This window comes from Lontra canadensis, unplaced genomic scaffold (genome assembly GCF_010015895.1).
Source record: "Lontra canadensis isolate GAN:19392208 unplaced genomic scaffold, GSC_riverotter_1.0 scaffold2, whole genome shotgun sequence".
In the NCBI taxonomy this organism is placed as follows: domain Eukaryota; kingdom Metazoa; phylum Chordata; class Mammalia; order Carnivora; family Mustelidae; genus Lontra; species Lontra canadensis.
The window spans coordinates 38,108,210-38,125,938 of NW_022630996.1; the positions used below are offsets into that span (position 1 = coordinate 38,108,210).

At 53.0% G+C, this 17,729-nt stretch overlaps 1 protein-coding gene across 1 annotated transcript; it reads right to left on the minus strand.

Moving 5' to 3' along the window:
* Positions 1–4,759: 4,759 nt before the first annotated feature.
* Positions 4,760–17,435, minus strand: GHRHR (growth hormone releasing hormone receptor). The gene is made up of 14 exons (XM_032865634.1): positions 17,379–17,435; positions 15,098–15,200; positions 14,869–14,976; positions 14,232–14,329; positions 13,092–13,189; positions 12,269–12,401; positions 10,808–10,961; positions 10,488–10,548; positions 9,983–10,052; positions 9,217–9,308; positions 8,523–8,652; positions 7,878–7,919; positions 5,946–6,071; positions 4,760–4,836 (listed from the first exon to the last, which is right to left on the minus strand). Exons 1-13 carry the CDS (start codon positions 17,433–17,435, stop codon positions 5,946–5,948), a joined length of 1,272 nt encoding a protein of 423 aa, XP_032721525.1. The 3' UTR covers positions 4,760–4,836.
* Between the last annotated feature and the right edge of the window lie 294 nt (positions 17,436–17,729).

The following is a 17,729-nucleotide window of genomic DNA, read 5'->3' on the forward strand; positions in this document are numbered from 1 at the left end:
TCATGGTGAATGCCACCTCCAGCAGACACCCCTTTCCCTGGTCACAAGCTTTGCTCTATATAACATACTTCCAACAGCTCTCGGGATTGAACCTCCCTAACCTGGCTTTCCTGGCCCTATGTGAGCTGGGTATAGCCCACCCCACCCCCATCTCAGTTCCTTTTCTCACTATATTCCTCTAGCTAGTGATATATTTCACTATATTCCTATAGCTATACCTATATGGAATATAGCCATATTCTATGGTTAGAACCTTCAGCTCCCCCCAAACACCATGCTCCTTCTTCCCTCAGGGCCTTTGCACATCGTTTCCTCTACCTAGAAAGTGGATTTTAATCCATTTCTTCATCTGGCCAACTCATACTCATGGTTTTAATTTCAGCTTAGATGTCACTTCCCCAGAAAACATTTTTTTTTTAACCTTCCCAGACTAGATTTGGTCCTTGAGATATTTGTTCTTATGGTCCCCTATTTCTCCTGGCACACCTGCCACCATTATGAGGCGATAGTTTGAGTGACCCGATCGCCTCTCAGCACAAGACATCTGTCAGGTTTGCAGCCAGCCAGCATATGCTGAACGCCCTTCCTATGTCTGAGGAGCTTGCCATGGTCTGCAGGCCCTCTCCAAAGGCAGAAGTCAGAACTGGCTGCCCCAGCTTCCCCACCGTGTCATTGGTGGGCAGGGCCAGGACCTCATCTGTAGACTTAGTTTCGGAAGAGAAAAGCAAGAGGAAGCCAGTGCCAGGTGGAATCAAGTTTTTAGCAAGCAGGGCTGTGGAGGAGTTCGGCTTTTCAGAACAGCCATGAGTGTGTGTCTGGCATTCTGTCCACAGTATTCCTGGTGTGAACAGCTGTGTGTGCTAGCAAAAGGGGTACGGTGGGGAATTCATCACAGTGATCCTCTGGTGTGGGCTGGGCGCTACTAATGGCTGCGCTTCTGGAGACAAGTGAGCGCCTCATGTCCCTGAGTACACTGAGTTTCTGTTTAACCCAGCCTGAGGGGTCCTGTTGTTTGCAGTAGTGTACTCAATCATACCTGCTCTAACTAGACCCAAAGCCTCCTACGTAGGAACGTTCCGGGGTGGTTTGCCCCTATTTCCAGGCTCTAGCAAAGTGCCTGCTGCCTAAGCAAGTACTTTGGAAATCTTCACCAAGTGAATGAACAGGCAGCCCAGCAGGGCCCAGAGCCCGAACAGGAGCACTCGCGAACATCCCTGGGGATGCCAAGCCTGGGTCTGATGCCCACATTCCCATCCTTCCAGACCCGTCCTCCAAGCATTGCTCCCCAAGCTGAAATCAGCCACACTCTTGCTTCCTGCCCAGCAAATGGTGACACTTGGCCTGGTGAGGTTCTAAGGTCTATACAACTGACTCAAGTCCTCTCCCCCAGGAGGCCTTCCCTGACTACTCCAGCCCTCCCCCATACTCTGTCCTCTGAGCTCCCACAGCCCAGATGGTCTGAGTCTCTCACATGCCTGTGGTTACATCCAGGTTAGGGCTCACTCCTGGCATAGCCCAAACATTCCTGGGGGCTCCCTACTGACAAGGAATGGCTAAACTCTCATTTTTATCCCTGCCTCTGCCCCACGTTATAGAGAACCACGGGCTGACCACAACAGGAGAGAAGTCGAATTTCTTCCTTCCCTTTCAGAAACTCCTTTCAGGGCCTGAGGAGCAGCTCACTGGAAGGAAGATCGGTGTGGGTGATGGCAAATCCTGCCCTCCCAGCCCGTACAAAACCAGGGGCCCAGGGCAGCCGCCTTCCGGTCTGAACTCCACATGGAGTCTTCAGTGAACACCAGTTCTCCTGTCTCTCCGGTACTCCCTCTTCTTCCCAGTTTCGTCCACCTCAAAACTGGAACCATCCTTTGCTGGCTGCAACAGAAGCACCTTCTTCCAGCAGCCCCATAGGCTCACTGTGCCCCAATACCAGGCCCTGGGAGTCTCGAGCCCTGTTCTAGTGGTCAGTCCTCACAGGGGCAAAGCATAAGCCCAGCCAGGGTTCCCGGCTGCACTTATCCTGCCACCTGGTGGCCAAGTAGAGAATTGCTCTTCTAAACTCCGCTCATTCAATGTCCCTTCTGAACCCTCAGAAGTCACCTTATAACCCTCTCTTTCCTGCCACGGATGTGCAAGCTGAGCCCTGGGAAGGGAAGGGTTGGCCAGTCAAGGAATGGGCCCAGGAACCATGAGAACCATCACTGTAGTCCCAGTCTAGGTCCCGTGGTGGAAGAGACTAGAAAAGCAGCAGGAATTTGAGGGTCCTGTTGAAACCGGAAGGGAGCAAGGTGCAGACTTCCAGCCACAAATGAAGCTTCTTCTAGCAAAGGGATGGACAGTTCAGGGAATGAACTTCTGCTTCCACCACAGCTACCTGCACGAAGTAACCATGAAGGCTAACTGCTAACTAACCACTCACGCTAAACATGAACTAACGGTTAACACGAACTGCTAGCCAGTGGAATTCCGAGAGCCCACCATTTGATCCTCAGGCTGACAGAGCTGTTGATGATAGGATGAGACAGAGAAACCGTCGCACTCACCCCATTTGTGCCAGAATGCACCAGGGCCAGCTGTTGGGGACACAGCTTACCAGGAGGAATTAGAATTCTTCTTGTGTGCATTGCATGGGGCCAAACATTCTAGGTCTAGGAGTTTGTTCTGAAGATTTTCACTTGTTGAGATGTAGATGAAGAATTGTCTGCAAGGAAGTTTGCCATCGAAACTACTGATTTTTTTTTAAAGATTTTATTTATTTATTTGACAGAGATCACAAATAGGCAGAGAGGTGGGGGGGAAGCGGGGGGGGGGGGGGGGGGGGGGGGGAGCAGGCTCCCCGCTGAGCAGAGAGTCCAATGCGGGTCTCAATCCCAGGACCCTGGGATCATGACCTGAGCCGAAGGCAGAGGCTTTAACCCACTGAGCCACCCAGGTGCCCTGTAACTACTGATTTTTTAAAAATTGGGAGCAAAACCGTAGCAATAGAAGATATGTCAAGTAGTTATTGGCTAAACAAAGAATATTCACTTTATTGAGAGACAGTAATAATAATAATTCACATATTGTAAATGTCACCCTTTTCAACTATACAATTCAGTGGTTTCTAGCGAATTCTAGAACATTTCATCACCCCTGAAAGAAACCTTGTAGCCACTGGGGGAGGAGGTGTCAGTCCCCATTTTCCCCTTCTCCAGCCCCTGAAAACCTCGAACCTACTTTCTGTCTCTACAGATTTGCCTATTTGGACATTTCACATAAATGGAATCCTACCATATGTAGCCTTCTGTGCCTAGCTTCTTTCACTGAGCACCATGTTTTAGGGTCCATCCATCCAGCACGTCCATACTTTGTTCCCTTCTATTACAGAAAAATATTCCATTTTATGAATCTATGTCATTTTGTTTATCCGTTTGCCATCTGACGGACATTTGAGTTTCTGTCTTTTGGCAATGAGCCATACCACTGCTGGGATGTAGTACTCATGCGCCACTTTTCGTACAGACAGAGGTTTTCCATGCTCCTGCCTATGTGTCTTGGAGTGGATTTGCTGGGTCGTATGGCAACCCAATGTAGGACTTTTTGAGGGACTATCAGACTTTCTGCCAAACCAGCTATACCACTTTACATCCCCACCAGCAACGTAGAAGAATTCCAATTTTCTCCACAACCTGGCCAATGCTTGTTGCTCTCTATTTTTTCATTTCAGCCATCCTGGTGGGCCGAATCAATATCTCATCGTGGTTTTGATTCGCAGTTTCCCAAAGACTAATGACAGTCAGCATCTTTTTATGTGTTTACTGGCCATTTTTAAACAGTGTATGTTTGTTTGAAGCATAAAAAATACAAATTTATAAATACAGTATGATCTCAAGATGGTTCGGAAATGCAGAGAAAAAAAAATCTTTCAGAAGACATACCAAAATATCAATAGTAACTATCTTTGGGTAATGAGATTATGGCTGATTTTTATTCCTTTTTAAATTCTGCCTACGTCTCTCAATGCCCTGCAATGAATATGAATTCCCTGAGGAATTCAATTCCCTGAGGCTAAAGGAAAGTTCTTAAACTGGAGTCACACCTTGACATTTGTCTGACCAAGAAGGTGCTGGGTAGTCGGATATTATGGCCAACAATGTGACCCTGGGTTTCATCTGGCTGAGTCTCCCTGCACTGAAACCCTCATGCCTGGGAGGGTGGAGGGTGTGCTTCAGAGCAAGAATGGCAGGGAAGACTGGAAGCCTTCCTGGAGGCCAGAGAATGGAGCTGAGTTTTTGCACCACAGATCGCTGTGGGCTGACCAAGGATGGGAACGATTTTATCCTGATCTGTAGCGTCCATTTCTGCCTGTTCTCTGCACTCAAATCTCCCATCAGTCTACAAACACATTCCCAGGGACAGCACCCAGGTATCATTCTCCTCCCTGCCGCCAAGGAAGAGAGTGGGGGAAAGGCTGACCCTTAGAATGCGTTACCTCCCGGGCCCTCCACCAAGTGGGGGGGCAGCAGAAAGTAGGCTATGGGCACAGGAAGGCACACAATGGAGAGAACCTGAGGGAAAGACCTAGAATTGGGACATCTCCGAGACGGAGAAAAATAGGGAAAGGGACCTGAGTGGATTTCCAAAAGAACAAACCCAAAAGGCTAACAGGCAGGGGAAGAGAAGCTCACACTCATTAGTTATCAGAGAAATGCAAATTGAAACAACAATGAGATGTCACTTTACACCCATTTGACTTGCAAACATTAAAAAGCTGGGTAATGCCAAGTGTTGGTGGAGCTGCCGGTGGGAGTGCAGGTTTCGCGAGCATTCTGGAGCGCAATCTGGCGGTACCTGATCCTGGAAGAAAAGGCACATGTGATGACCCGGCACGTTTGTTCCTGGGGCTTTGTCCCGGAGAAAGTCTCCCTTGTACAGGTGCATGAGGGGACAAGCATGTGAATATTCACCTACGGGGGAGAGGGGGAGACAGGACCGGTCAGACGTGGGCGATGACACCATGTGGCACCATATGGCAGTCAAAACAAGGGACCAGATGAGCACACAGCAACACGGGTGGATGTCTTCAAAGCAGAGTGCCGATGGGAAAATGTCAGAAGCAGAATGAAGCATATAACCGACAAAATTTAGGCAGCTCGAAAGTGCAGACACACAAAATACTACGTATTTTGCAAAAACACACAGAAACGCAAATATTCACATGAAACACGTGGGGACGCTTGCTTGTGGGAGGAGAGGGATGGGACTGGAGATAGAGACAAGAGAGAACACGTTTTAAGAGTAAATTAAACAAGAGGATTCTTGCGCAGACTAACAATGGGGACGAAATGGACGGGGGAATGATAAAGGCGCTTCCACACCAGAGATCCAAATCAAGGCTGCAGGTCCCGCCCCTGTGGCGGCACAGGTGTCCACTCAAACTCTGTATCTATTCGTTTACAAGTTTATTGGCTCCTCTGGCCTTGGGCTATGGCCCAGACTCCAGGAGGAGGAACAGGAGAATACAGGCAGAGCAGCCAGGGACGTCAGAGGTAGACACACAGGGGCCGAGGGTCAGGTGCAGGACAGGTGCAGGTGGAGGGCAGCAGCTGGGGTGGAGGCGTGGCCTAAGGGTTCTCAGGGTGCCCATCCCTCTTTTTTTTTTTAATTTATTTTCAGCATAACAGTATTCATTGTTTTTGTACCACACCCTGTGCTCCATGCAATCCGTGCCCTCTCTAATGCCCACCACCTGGTTCCCCCAACCTCCTACCCCCCGCCCCTTTAAACCCCTCAGATTGTTTTTCAGAGTCCATAGTCTCTCATGGTTCACCTCCCCTTCCAATTTCCCCCAACTCCCTTCTCCTAACTCCCCATGGTGCCCATCCCTCTTGCTCCTGCAGAGGGTGGCGGACCCATTGTACCTGCCCAAGTCCAGGTGTACGCTCCAGTCGCATGATGTGGCTAACCTAGCAGACAGATGTCAACGCCTTCACCCCAGAGCAAGAAGGCATTGTCCACTTGGTGTGGGTCCTCCGGGCTGGTAGAAGCTCAAGGTCATGGCCGTGCCACCTCCGTGAGATCTCGGTCTTTACCTCCAGGGGCAAGGGAGAGGATGTTAGGAAGGTCCCACTGCTACTTCTGTACTCCACCCCAGGGGGACTGAGGGTCTAGGGAGAGACCACGCAGGAGAAACAGAGACACGGACTCCTGGGAGAGGAGAAGCCATGATTGACCAGAGCCATCACTAAGTTCTATCTCTGAAAGATATGACTTCCTCCTTCCTGTGAGCATTCCTGGCCAATCCCTTTAGCTCTTTACTCTAGTTTTTAGCACTACCTTTGTATGAGTCCAGTTAAAGACATTTCCTAGGGGTGTTTTCTTCTGTTTCTGGCCAACTAGCCCCACTGTCCTCCCTCAGTGGCCTCCCACCCCCTGCTCTGGGATTCAGTCCTGCCCTGCCCACTTAACTAAATGATGGCCACTGGGAACCTGTCCAGAGGATATGACCTAAAGGGAGAAAAGATGGAACCCTGTCTAAGGAGCTGAGGTAAGGGGACTGGGATTCCTGAAAGAAAAACAGCTAGGTTGGGAGGGAGGACAGGGGGGCAGGGAAATCTGAACTGAGACATCTCCAAGGTGCTATTGGGGTCAAAGGGAGCTGAGAGGCTGTGACCCCCCCCCCACCCACCCACCCACTGACAGAGCTGAACTTGGGCTGTAGTGAAAGATAAAAGGGAGACAGATATCTGTTCAAGGTAAAGGTGAGCTTCCCCTCATAGATGCTTAACAACAGAAGAGCTATTTATGAGTAGTAAGCTCCCCATCACCAGAGGTATGTAACTATCTGGTCTCCAGCAGGATTTCCCAGGACAGATTCTTTCACAGCTCTCCATGGAAGCCTCTTTCCCAGGTCCCTCCGGCCACAGCCAGGCCTGTTCCCCACTCTTGTCACTGTCCACAGCACTCAAGAGCCACTACAAACAGATACCATAGTCCTGTGTCTGCACCCAGACACCAGATAAGGCTGTGTGAGACTCAGGGAGGCTGCAGTGGGAGTCAAGAGCCAGAGGGGTGGGAGCCAGTCAGGGACAGAGGTGGCAGGAGAGGGGCGAGCTCCATTCCACAGCTGGCAGAGGGCATGTGCATCTCCAGAGGATCAGAGCCCATGGCAAATCCATGCTGCCCGAGGGAACCCGTCACCCTGCCATGCACACAGCCGCAGGGCCTGGGGTGTAGGGCACTGAGATAAATTCTCCTGCCTTTCCCACAGAGCTAGTCTGTCCTAAGGGACAAATGCAAGGTGCCTCTTGGGTGGGATGTTTTCCTTTTCCACTCTCTGCCATCTTTCATGTCTCTATAAACATATCAGCACCATCGATTTGGTCATGGGTGTGTCCTCCTCTGGTTGGTCTCTTCTCTTCATCAGTCCCTCTCTTCCAGGTGCTTTCTCTCAGGATCCCTGGCTCTGTTCTTCATCAACCTCCCTGTTGCTGCACCTGACTCTATTTTCCTAGTTCCCTTTATGTCTGCCTCTGACTTTCAGTTCTGTTGTCTCTGTTTTCTCTGTCTCTCCCAGAGCTGGCTCGTTCCCTCCTCCACTCTCCCTTTTGTTCGGTTTTAGGAACACAGAATTGGGGGATCCTTTTAGACCATCCCTGGTCCTGAATGGATAGTATATTTGGTCCAACCCAGAGGAGGGATGGATAAAGGACATTAACATGAAGCAATCAGGTTCAGCTTGATCTAGAAACTCAGGACAAATGAAGCTTCCCAAACGATCACAAGAGTCAAGGTTTGGTTTGAGCTGGGATTCGCAGGGTCTGGGAAGAAGATGAGTGGCCTTAGTTCTGACAGGAGAGGAGACTCAAGGACTAAGAATAGCCAGCAGAGTTATATACCTCTTGGTTGAGAAAGCAATACAGGACGGCAACGATGAAGCCCTGCAGGGCCAAAGAGAAAGGACCACATCAGAATATGATGGCCTGGCCACAAGCTGTCCACAATCCTTCTACTATATTTTCCTCCACCCACCCCCAGGATGTGGCCTGGGTCAGGTCTTTGGGGAAAGGGAAGGAGGTGCATTCATCTTACTACATGCCAGGCACGTTGTCTTGTGTAGTCGTTGTGGAAAGCCTGCTAAGGCTATTTCTCTGATTTTCCTATTAAGCACAGATCCTGGCACATAATAGGTGCTCAGGAAATGTTGGATAGACAGATAAGTGGATGAGAGATGCATGGGTGGCTAATGAATGGATAGATGAATGAATAAGTGAGTGATAGATGCATGGGTAAAGAGGTAGGTGGCTGGCTGGCTGGCTGGATGGATGGATAGATGGATGGAGGATGGGTCAATGGATGGCTAAATGGATGAGTAGATGGGCTCAGGGGAAGCTGAATGAATAGAGAGATAGATGGATGAAAGAAAGAATAACCAAGCCTGGTAGTAACCCTTAACCTACCATGAACTCAGCCATAGCAGTGGGCAGCACTGCTTCCCTCCTGCCCAAGGACTTGGTGGAAAGAGTCCCTATGGGGGTCCTCACCTGGAAGGAGCCCAGTCCCAACTCCAGGGGGAGGCGGATGCTCAGGCCCACACTGTCGGGCAGAAAGTTGAAGATGACATAGTGAACTCCCAACAACGGGATAAGGAGAAGCGTGGATTTAGAGAGACGCCTGCAGGAGAAGACAAGCCCTAGGCACCCAAGGCTGGGATTAGAAACTCCCACATGCCTCCTGCTCACTCCCACTTCCCTTCAGTTCCCCATATAGACTCTCTGCATCAGGTACCCTGGAGAACACCAGCCTCCCCAAACACAGTGTGGTGCAATGCAGGGCTTCCTTACTTTGGGGCCATGAATCTTGCTGTTCTTGTTGCCAAATGCTCCATTTATTCAACATCTACACATAAAAGTCTAATTCAAAGACCACCTCCTCCAGGAAGTCTTCCCTAATCGTACCTCATTCCCATCCCTCCATCTAGAAAAGTTTTCCTCCCGTGGGATCCCACAGAAATGGACCTGACCGCTCATCGGTCCATTTGGCCTGGTAACTGGATACTTGGAGCCTGATCCTCCCCACACTGTGATCTCCTAGAGGGCAGGGACAAGATCTGTTCTTTCTCTGGAAGCTTAGGTAGGACCACAGTCCTGGATAGTGAATGAAATGGAACTACACTGACTCCCACTCCAGTGATGGCCCCAGGGTCCCCAAAGGCACACATGTGTACACACACATTACCAGTACTGAGACTCGGTACGGAGACTGCCCTGAGCCGGCTCCAGCTTCCTCAGCAGGACACGGATAATATTGAGAAAAAGCCCAAAATTCACCTGGAAATAGAAGTGCAGGAAGGTGAAAGGCAAGAGTCAGGGGGTGGCCCCGGTGGCCTGGGATGGGACCTCTTTGAGGATTAGAAATCCTAAATCCTTGAGACACAGGGATGTGCAGGTGGAGGGATGTACAGGTTGTTAATCTAGAACTTGCATCCTAGGTCCCCCTCCCTCTCTAGCCCGGGAATAAAGGGCTGGGGGGAGGGTCAGAACTTGTCATCCTGCCTCCATCACCTCCCAGGGTCTACTCTGACAAAGTAGGTGTCCGCCCTTTTGATAATATTGGGGGCAATGCACACATTCCCTGAGGCCATGCAAACCAGCCCAAGTGACCTGGTTTGCAGCATGGGGGCAGGCAGTTGGCTCAGCTACCGCCCTCCTTCCGCTCCCCACACCAGCCTCGCTGCAGTGGGACACGACCTACAGTCAGGCACTGAATTCATCACGACTCGGAGCGAGAAGGAGCCTGAGTGCTGTGGAGACCACCCCCACCCGCCCTGGCGCCCAGTTTCACCAACACTGAGGTCCAGAGAGGGCCGCGCAGACAAGCCTGCAGAGCAGGGCTAAAGAGCCCAGGTATCCTGCCTCCCAGCATGGAGTCATGTTTCCTGTCGGACAGCCACCTCTACCGACCCAGGGAGCAGAAAGCAGAGGGCGTGGCCCGAGGGACTGACCCCAACAGAGAGGACGATCGGGCCTTTGATGATCCACCAGTAAGGAGAGCTGTCATCCAGGTCCCAGCACCTAGGGAGAAGACAAGCCAGAACTGATGGGGGGCACCAAAAATGTCTGCCCAGTCTTATCTCCTCTCCCAGCCAGTTGGGACCACTTCCAAAGGGACATGGCAATCCATGTTGGGCTAACCCTCTCTCTCTCCACCTAGCTGCTTCTTGCTGGCCCCAGAACCTCCCCTTGTTCTAGGAGGCCCTATTTAGTGTGTTCCCAAACCCCACCTCTTCCTGAGCCCAGCACCCCGAGCATCTAAGGCCCCCTCCCACTCCGGGTCCTGCCCCTTCCATGCTACCCACAATGACCTTCCCATCTTGCACCCAAGCCTGGGTGTTCCCTGAAGGCAGGGCCAGAGTCTCCTCCTCTTCTCCCCAGCTTGGAGGACCACCACACTGCCTGTTGGTCCAGCCCATACCCGGCACTGTGGGGAGTGATTCCCCCCAGACTCACGCCACATCCTCGAAGACCACTTTGCAACACACCCACATGGCAGTGAAGAGCAGGGGAAGCCCTGTGGGGGTACAGAGGAAACCAGTAAGGGGTCTGCGTCCTTGGCTCAGAGACTTACGCCTACCTGCTGCCACCACTGCAGGCTACATGGGGCACCGGGAAGATGGGACCAGGAAGCCGTAGAACTACCAGTTGCTGTTCCTTCCCCGCTCTGGGTGTTGCGTCACCATCAGCGAGCAGAAGGGACCTTTGGTTGAGCTCCCTGTGCATCCCCAGCCCTCCCCCAGCCCTACGGTGCCCCACCCAGCCTCAGCACTCACCCCAGCCAGCAAGAACCAGCCACCAGAAGGCTCTCCTTGTGCTGGGCGACTTGGAGGCCAAGAGGCAGGTCAGGTATGCAGCTTCTACCAAGAGCCAGCTGAAGTTGGTCATGGTGGCAAAATGGGAGGTGGCCACGGAGAACTTACATAGAACCTGTGGGCCAGGGCGTGGCTTTTTTGGAGCTGGACACCCACTGGAGCCCCTACTCCACTCAGGCCCCTCCCCCTCAGGCTGCCCCAGAGGGGCCGTGGTAGTGTAATGTGGTGGTTAACCGCACAGACTTGTGATCTGAGTTCACACCTAGCCTGCATTAGCTGGGTAACCTCCCCAGACCTCGCCTTCTCGTCTGTCAAAGGAAATACTCCCAATTCCTATCAAATGCCTCATCATGAGGACGAGATGGAAACGCTGCGTAGGGATTGCTACTATTTGCTCTTTTGGTCAGTCCTTCCTGACCCCACGTCCAGCCCCAGAGCTGTGGGTGTGGAGCTCCGTTCATTCCTGCAAACGTATGGGCCCTCACACTGCCTTCACTCGCTCAGCACGTGACTCGCTCTTCTGTCAGGGGTGAGGAGCACCACCCCTGAGCTCAGGCAGCCTGAGCTTGGACCCAGGCCCACACACATATAAATGGAACTAAAATGAAAACATACCCAGGAAATAAAAGTGGTAATATATGCAATAAAGCATTTAGAGCAGTGTCACCTGGAAGTGCTCAGTTCATATCATTATTACTAGTTTTCCTTTCATTCATTCTTTAAGGTCATTGTGGGTTTGTCCCTCTGCGTATCTGTCCATTTCCTGCACAGTTAGTGTGCCTGTGGGGTGCGGGGCCTCCGTGCTATCCCCAATGGCCTTGGATTTTCGTTCTCCTGTTTCTCCCACCTTCCTGTCCTGCTGTGACCTCTCTGGTTCTTGGACATGGCTTCATGTGTTCCCATCTGAGAGAGTCGATTCACCCCGGCCCCTCCGTTAAATGTGTCTTCCCTCCCCTTTGCCCCTCCCAGCTCCAGAACCACCTCCTCCCTGAAGCCCAGTACTCAACACCCCCTGCCCCACTCAGTGGTCCCGTAGTCAGGTGCATTCTGCCACACCCCGCCCCAGCTCCGCCTCACCCCGCACATACCCACACCCAGCCACGGACAGGCTGGCACGTGCAGGCAGGTAGGAAATGCAGAGACTGCTGGGGCCAATACCGGCCAGGTCAGAGTATGGAATAAGGAATGGGAAGGGGAACACGGAACTCGGGGAAAGACATGAATCGGCCCTGTAGTCCAAGAAATGGCATGGGGATCTAGGACCTGACTCTGCGGAGGGGTGGGTGTTTCCTGCTCTGTTATTGGCAATTGTAGAGCCCCAGGGTCAGCCCACAGGACTAGGCGGGCTGGCGGGGTGGGGCACATCTCTATTTCTCACACAGCCTTCCTTCCCCTCCCACCCCGGGGCCTTCCAGTTGTTACAGTGGAGAAGCTGCAGTGGTCCGTGTTCTCGCTGTGGAAGAGGGTGGCGTCCTTCAGGAACACAGCGCCTGCCTTGAGGATAAAGGTGACAAACAGCTGGGTGTGGATGTAGTTCCGAGGACAGTGGAGCCTCCTGGAAGAGCGGGGAGGGAGGAGGGTGAGCGTGGTGGGAAGCAAACTTGACTGACTTGAGCCACACTGGGCTGCACTTGGAGTGACCGTGCGGGACAGCTGACCAACCACTGCCCCGGGCTCAACACAGGTGAGAGGACAGAGAGGACCAGTCCCTCCCTTCAGGGGCTCAGAGTCGGGGGACAGAGACAGAAAGGGCAGGATACCACCCAGGGGAGCCCCCTAGGTGCTCAGAGAGATGAGGCACAGCCCCATGAGACAGACAACAGCACAAGCCATGATTTGGGGCTCAGACTCTGAAGTTGGAGGGCCTCCAGAGGGGCAATGATCAAAGGGCTGGAATAGTGAAGAAGGGTTTCAGCGGGGGGAGGCAAAAAGGATTCTTGAAGCAGTTGGGAGTTGGGTTTCGGATTTTAACAGATATAAATATATCAAGAACAAAACAACTGGGCATTCCAAGCAAATAGAGTAAGTTCCATGTGAGCAACGGTGTAGAGATGGTAGTGAGTCCTGGAGGGGCTTTCCAAGGGGTGGAAAGGGGACATGCAGGGGGAAGGAAAGGAAAAGCCAGGAATGGCCATGGTGTCTAGATCTGGGAACCTCCTGGGTATCCAGGCAAGGAATCAGGCTTAGTGCTGCAGGCAATAGGGAGGTAGGGAAGGTTCTCGAGCAGGCAAAGAGGACGGCAAACCTGAGAGCAACCAGGATGGCAATGGCCACAAAGAGGGCCACGACGGAGATGCTATGGCCCAGGGTATAGATGATTTTCACCGTGGAGAAGTAGGATTTCTGGCAAGGTAGAGACAGAGGAAGTCTCAGCAGCTGCACTTTCAGGGAAGGGGAGGCTTGATGACCAAGCAGGTAAAGGCTCTCAGTTCTACCCCAGAGCACCCCATCTGGGGGCAGGGGCACCCGTGGGAACTGGAGCAAGCTCCCTCACAAATAGAAGTGTTTGTTTACAGCCTGTCTTGCATCTGACCTGCTGGTGGGCAGATGGGGGATGTTGGTGTGAAGGGAAGGGGCCCGGGAGTGAGACAGTTGACTCTCACCGTTACTGGGGCCGGACAGGCAGCAAAGAAACTACTGCTTCATTCATTCATTCATAGGTATGTTCTTCATTCACTGAGGAATGAGAAAAGCTCAAGAGGAACTGGGGCTCCTTTACCAAATCCTATTTGCTTACTGTCTTGTACACACAACATGCCCCGAAGTAGGGGGGCAACCAGCAACAGGCACAGGGAAAAGTGGAAAAGATGGAGATGGATGGGGTAGCCCGAGGGAGGGGATCGGGACCCCTGAGGGTGTAGGCAATCACAACCTGTGTCTGTCTTCTCATCTGAAAAATGGTCAGACTCAGGCCTTGCCTTGCAGGGCTGAGGGGAAAGACGTATGGGACTGTGGGTACCAAAGCACCTTGCAGAGGCCCTGCTCAATTTGGAAGTGTGGGGCATGTACACCACTCCATGGACTGAGGACTGGAGAAGGGAAGGAGCGTGTCCAGGACCACTAAGAGCCTCTGTTTCCCTTGAACCGCTCAAAGCTCCTGCCCTGGGGGCCTGAGCGCAGAGAGGGCACGCCAAGGAGACAGCAGCCAGCACACCTCCCACACTGCCCTCTGCCTCCCCTCTTTCCCAGCACCGTGGCTCATGAAGCACCCCTAAGCAATTAGCAAAAGACCATGGCCCTCTCTCTTCTAGATACTGCCATCTTCTGGAAACTTCTGCAATTAATATTCCAACCTGCTAGCTAGTGGGAATGGTAACCCCTCCATTGTGCGGCCCACCATCCCTACAAATGTTCATGGTGACTCTTCCTCCAAGAAGCCTCTTACCTCCTCCATCAGCAGCTCTAGGGGCACAGGGCAGGCCACAGGGTAAGGTGGGAAGGGCTCAGACCAACCCGTGATAGTGCAATCCCTCTTCACGACCCCTGGAAGGCATGTAGAGGTGGGAACAGAGAACAGGTTATCGCTCCTTCTCTCTCTCCAGCATGGGTTGGGGAGTCATGGACCATCCAGAGTCTGCAGACAGCTCCTCCCAGTGCAGAGAGGGGGTGGCCTTCTCTCCAGGGGCCTGGGTTCCAGGAGCAAGCCTTCCTCACTCCCCCCACTCGGCCGCTGGTAGCATGGGAACAGTCAGACAGGCCCTCCTCCCCTCCACCCCTCCACCCTCCTGCTAACACCCACAGAACAGTCCCTTGGGGTCAGGCCCTGGGTCCTGCACTTCCATGCTCTCATCACCAATCCTCACCCCCTCTGAGGTTAAAGTTCTTGTTTTCCCCAGGTCATAGGTCAGGAAGCTGAGCGTTTGGAGGTTGAGTGACTAGCCCAAGGACACATGGGAAGATGGGAAGTTGGTGTTCAAATCCAGATCTACTGCCCCCAAAGCCAGGGAGGCACCTGCATATTCTGGCATCACCAGATGAAACCACCTCTCCTCCCCACTCACCTCCACACCCAGAACCCTCACCTAGCTCGGAACTGAAGTGAGAGAAGAAATCAGGGCAAGAGAGAGTCACCCACTCGCCAGAGCCCCCCGTCGGCCAGCACAGCAGCCCATCCCACATCCTGGGGCAGCCTGCAGAGACAGATGGAAGCACAGCAGACTCAGGGGTCCAGGCCCTTCCAGCATTGAGAGGGATGAGGCTGGAGGAGATAAGGGAATCTAGAAGTCACTCCCTCCCTCCCCAGCGCCATACCCAGCGTGGTGTTGGGCATCCATTCTGCTGCTTGCAGACATGACCTCTCATCCTCTCTCAGTTGGGTGATGAAGTCGCACTCTGGGTGCACATGGCCGGATACCTGCAGGAAGGAGGTAAGGGGATTGGCCAAGCTGATCAGCAGCTCCTTCCGGGTTCTCTGGTCCCAAAGACCTTAGAAGAGAGACAAAGCCTGATGCCTTTCTGCACCCCTGCTCCTAAGCACAGGGCTTGGCTCACAGTACTGGCAAGGGTACTTGGTGGAGGAGGGAAAGGAGGAAGGAAGGAAGCAAGGAAGGATGGAAGGAAGGGAGGGAGGGACGTGGGGAGGGAGAAAGGAAAGAAAGATGGACATTTGGACAGATGGTTCCCAATTTCATCTCTTGGGAGTAAGTTCTGAGACACGTTGAACTCGAGTCTTCTGAAGATCTCCTGGAGCTGGCTGAGCCCACGACTTGTCTGTGCCGGGCCTTTCCTCCGTCCCTGCTCTCCTAACCCCATTCTGCACTCCTGCTCCCTGGATGCAATCCTGCACAAAGTACCTTGGTAGGCAGAAAAATGCTCCTCATACACACAACAATGTCTACGTCCTAATCCCTGAAAACTGAATATGCTCTCTGGCAGGGCCAAAGGGATTTTGCAGCTGGGATTAAGGTAACGATCTTTTGATGGGGAGTTTACCCTAAATTATCTGGGTGGATAGGAGGTCCTTCTAAGAAGGAGGCAGGAATGTCAGAGCCAGATAAGGAGGCGTGAAGGAGTCAGAGGGAAGGTGGGGGGAGGTAGGTGTTGAGGGGGAAGTGAGAGAGTGCCCACTTGGTTATGGTGGGGGGCACACAGATGTGAGGAAGGAGACTCCCTCACTGCAGAAGGGAAGGCAATAGAAGTTACCTGTATGGCAAAAAAAGGGGGAAGGGCAAAACAGGTGAAGGAGAGTGGGAGCTACAGGCTTCCAGGTATGGAATGAATAAGGCACAGGGAGGAAAGTTACAGCCCAGGGAATAAAGTCGATGGCGTTGTAATAGCATTGTAGGTGACAGATGGGAGCCACACTTGTGGAGAGTACAGCATGACGTATCAGCTTGTCAAATCACTATCTGGTACACCTGAAACTAATGTAACAAGGTGTGTCAACTCTGCTGAAATTACCAAAAAAAAAAAGAAAGAAAGAAAGAAAACAAGAAGGAGGAGGAGGAGGCAGAGGAGGAGAAATTTGTCAAGCACCCTATGCCCAGCCCTTGACAAATCAGATCCCACTCAATGCGCAATAGCCCCAGTGAGCTGATATGATCTCCTTTATACAAGAGACAAGTTGGGCTCAGGAAAGGTAGGGAACTTGCCCAGGCCACACAACTAGTTTCCCTGGGGCCGGGATTCTAGCCCCAAGGCTGTGCACCTAGGGGCAGGTGCTGTCGGGTGCTTGGCAGGCCTGGCGGCCATGAGCACACACACATGCACACACACAAGCCAGTGGAGGAAGGAGTCCTCAGTCTGCCTGCGTTGAGCTTCCCACCTAGTACCTTGTACGTCCTGTCCTGGTCCCTGTGTCCCTTGCGGTAACTCCTGGAAGACATGCTGGGAAATTGCAGCACATGCAGGGAGGGCCCCTGTCCCGCACCCCACTCTCCCGCATGTCAATTTGCCAAAAGCTCCTCTAGCCCCCAGCATAGGGCATGGAGAGAGGAGCAGTTCCCCAAGTGCCAGCGGGGGAGCAGCTGTCCTCCACTCCCCGAGCAGGCGCACCTGGTCCCTGGCCATAGCCACTTAAGAGGCAGCAACCTGAGAAGAAGGTAGCTCCTGGGATGCGGGGGATGAGAAGGAGTCTGGAGATTTTGTGGAAGAATTAGGGACCTGTAGCTCAGAGAAGACTTGGGGGACACAAGACAGAGAAGAGAGGCCCTACTGCCTCCCAGATTCAGAGTCTGTTTTGGGCAGACACAGTCTCTGTGGTTCCCCCCCCGGGGGGGGGGGGGCCCAGACAGGCCCTGGAGGGAAGCAACAGGGAGGCTAAGTCAGCTCAGCCAGGTTTCCTAGCAGAGCTACCCAGAGCAAAGCAGCTGAGTTGGTGGGGGAGGAGGGGGATGAGAGGAATGAGGGGATTGGGCAGGATTTCTCTGAGCCATGGTCAGTAGTCTGCTTAGTAGGAAGAAACTGCTGTGCTGGGGAATAGGCAGTGGGGACCCCGCCAGGCCCCAGCTGCACCCCCCCCCCCATATAGCCCTGAGGCTCCCAGATCCCGAGCCCAGTGGGAGATGCAGGAGGGTCTGTGTTGGCTACTCACAATTGGCAATGGGCTCAGCAAACAGAGGATGCAGGCACCCCATGCCCTGCTGTCCATGGTGGGGCTCTGAGTTGGCTCCTTCAGTCAGCGTCCTTGTCCTCGTTGTGAGCTCCAACCCTCTTCCCTCCCCACAGTCCCCTGCTGTTGCCGCCACGCCGCTGCCCCTGGCTTCTGCCTACTCTGGTTGCTGTTTGCATAGGCAGAAGCCAGCAAAAGGGACAGAACCAGCTAAATATTCACAGGATTGCAGGACACAGTGCCCAACTCAGCCCCGGCCCTAAAGTGGGCCTCCATGCCCCCATCCCCTCCCACTTCCACTTTGTCCCTAAGTCTTCCCATGTGCCTGTCCTG

Excerpts from the sequence above, each read along its gene's own strand:
- GHRHR (XM_032865634.1), bottom strand. The coding sequence starts at position 17,435 with ATGGACAGCAGGGCATGGGGTGCCTGCATCCTCTGTTTGCTGAGCCCA. Across the intron at positions 10,962-12,268 it reads ACCACTGCAGCTTCTCCACT|GTTCTATGTAAGTTCTCCGT; the intron begins GTAACAACTGGA and ends CCTGGCCCACAG. Across the intron at positions 7,920-8,522 it reads TGGGACTGGGCTCCTTCCAG|GGCTTCATCGTTGCCGTCCT; the intron begins GTGAGGACCCCC and ends TTGGCCCTGCAG.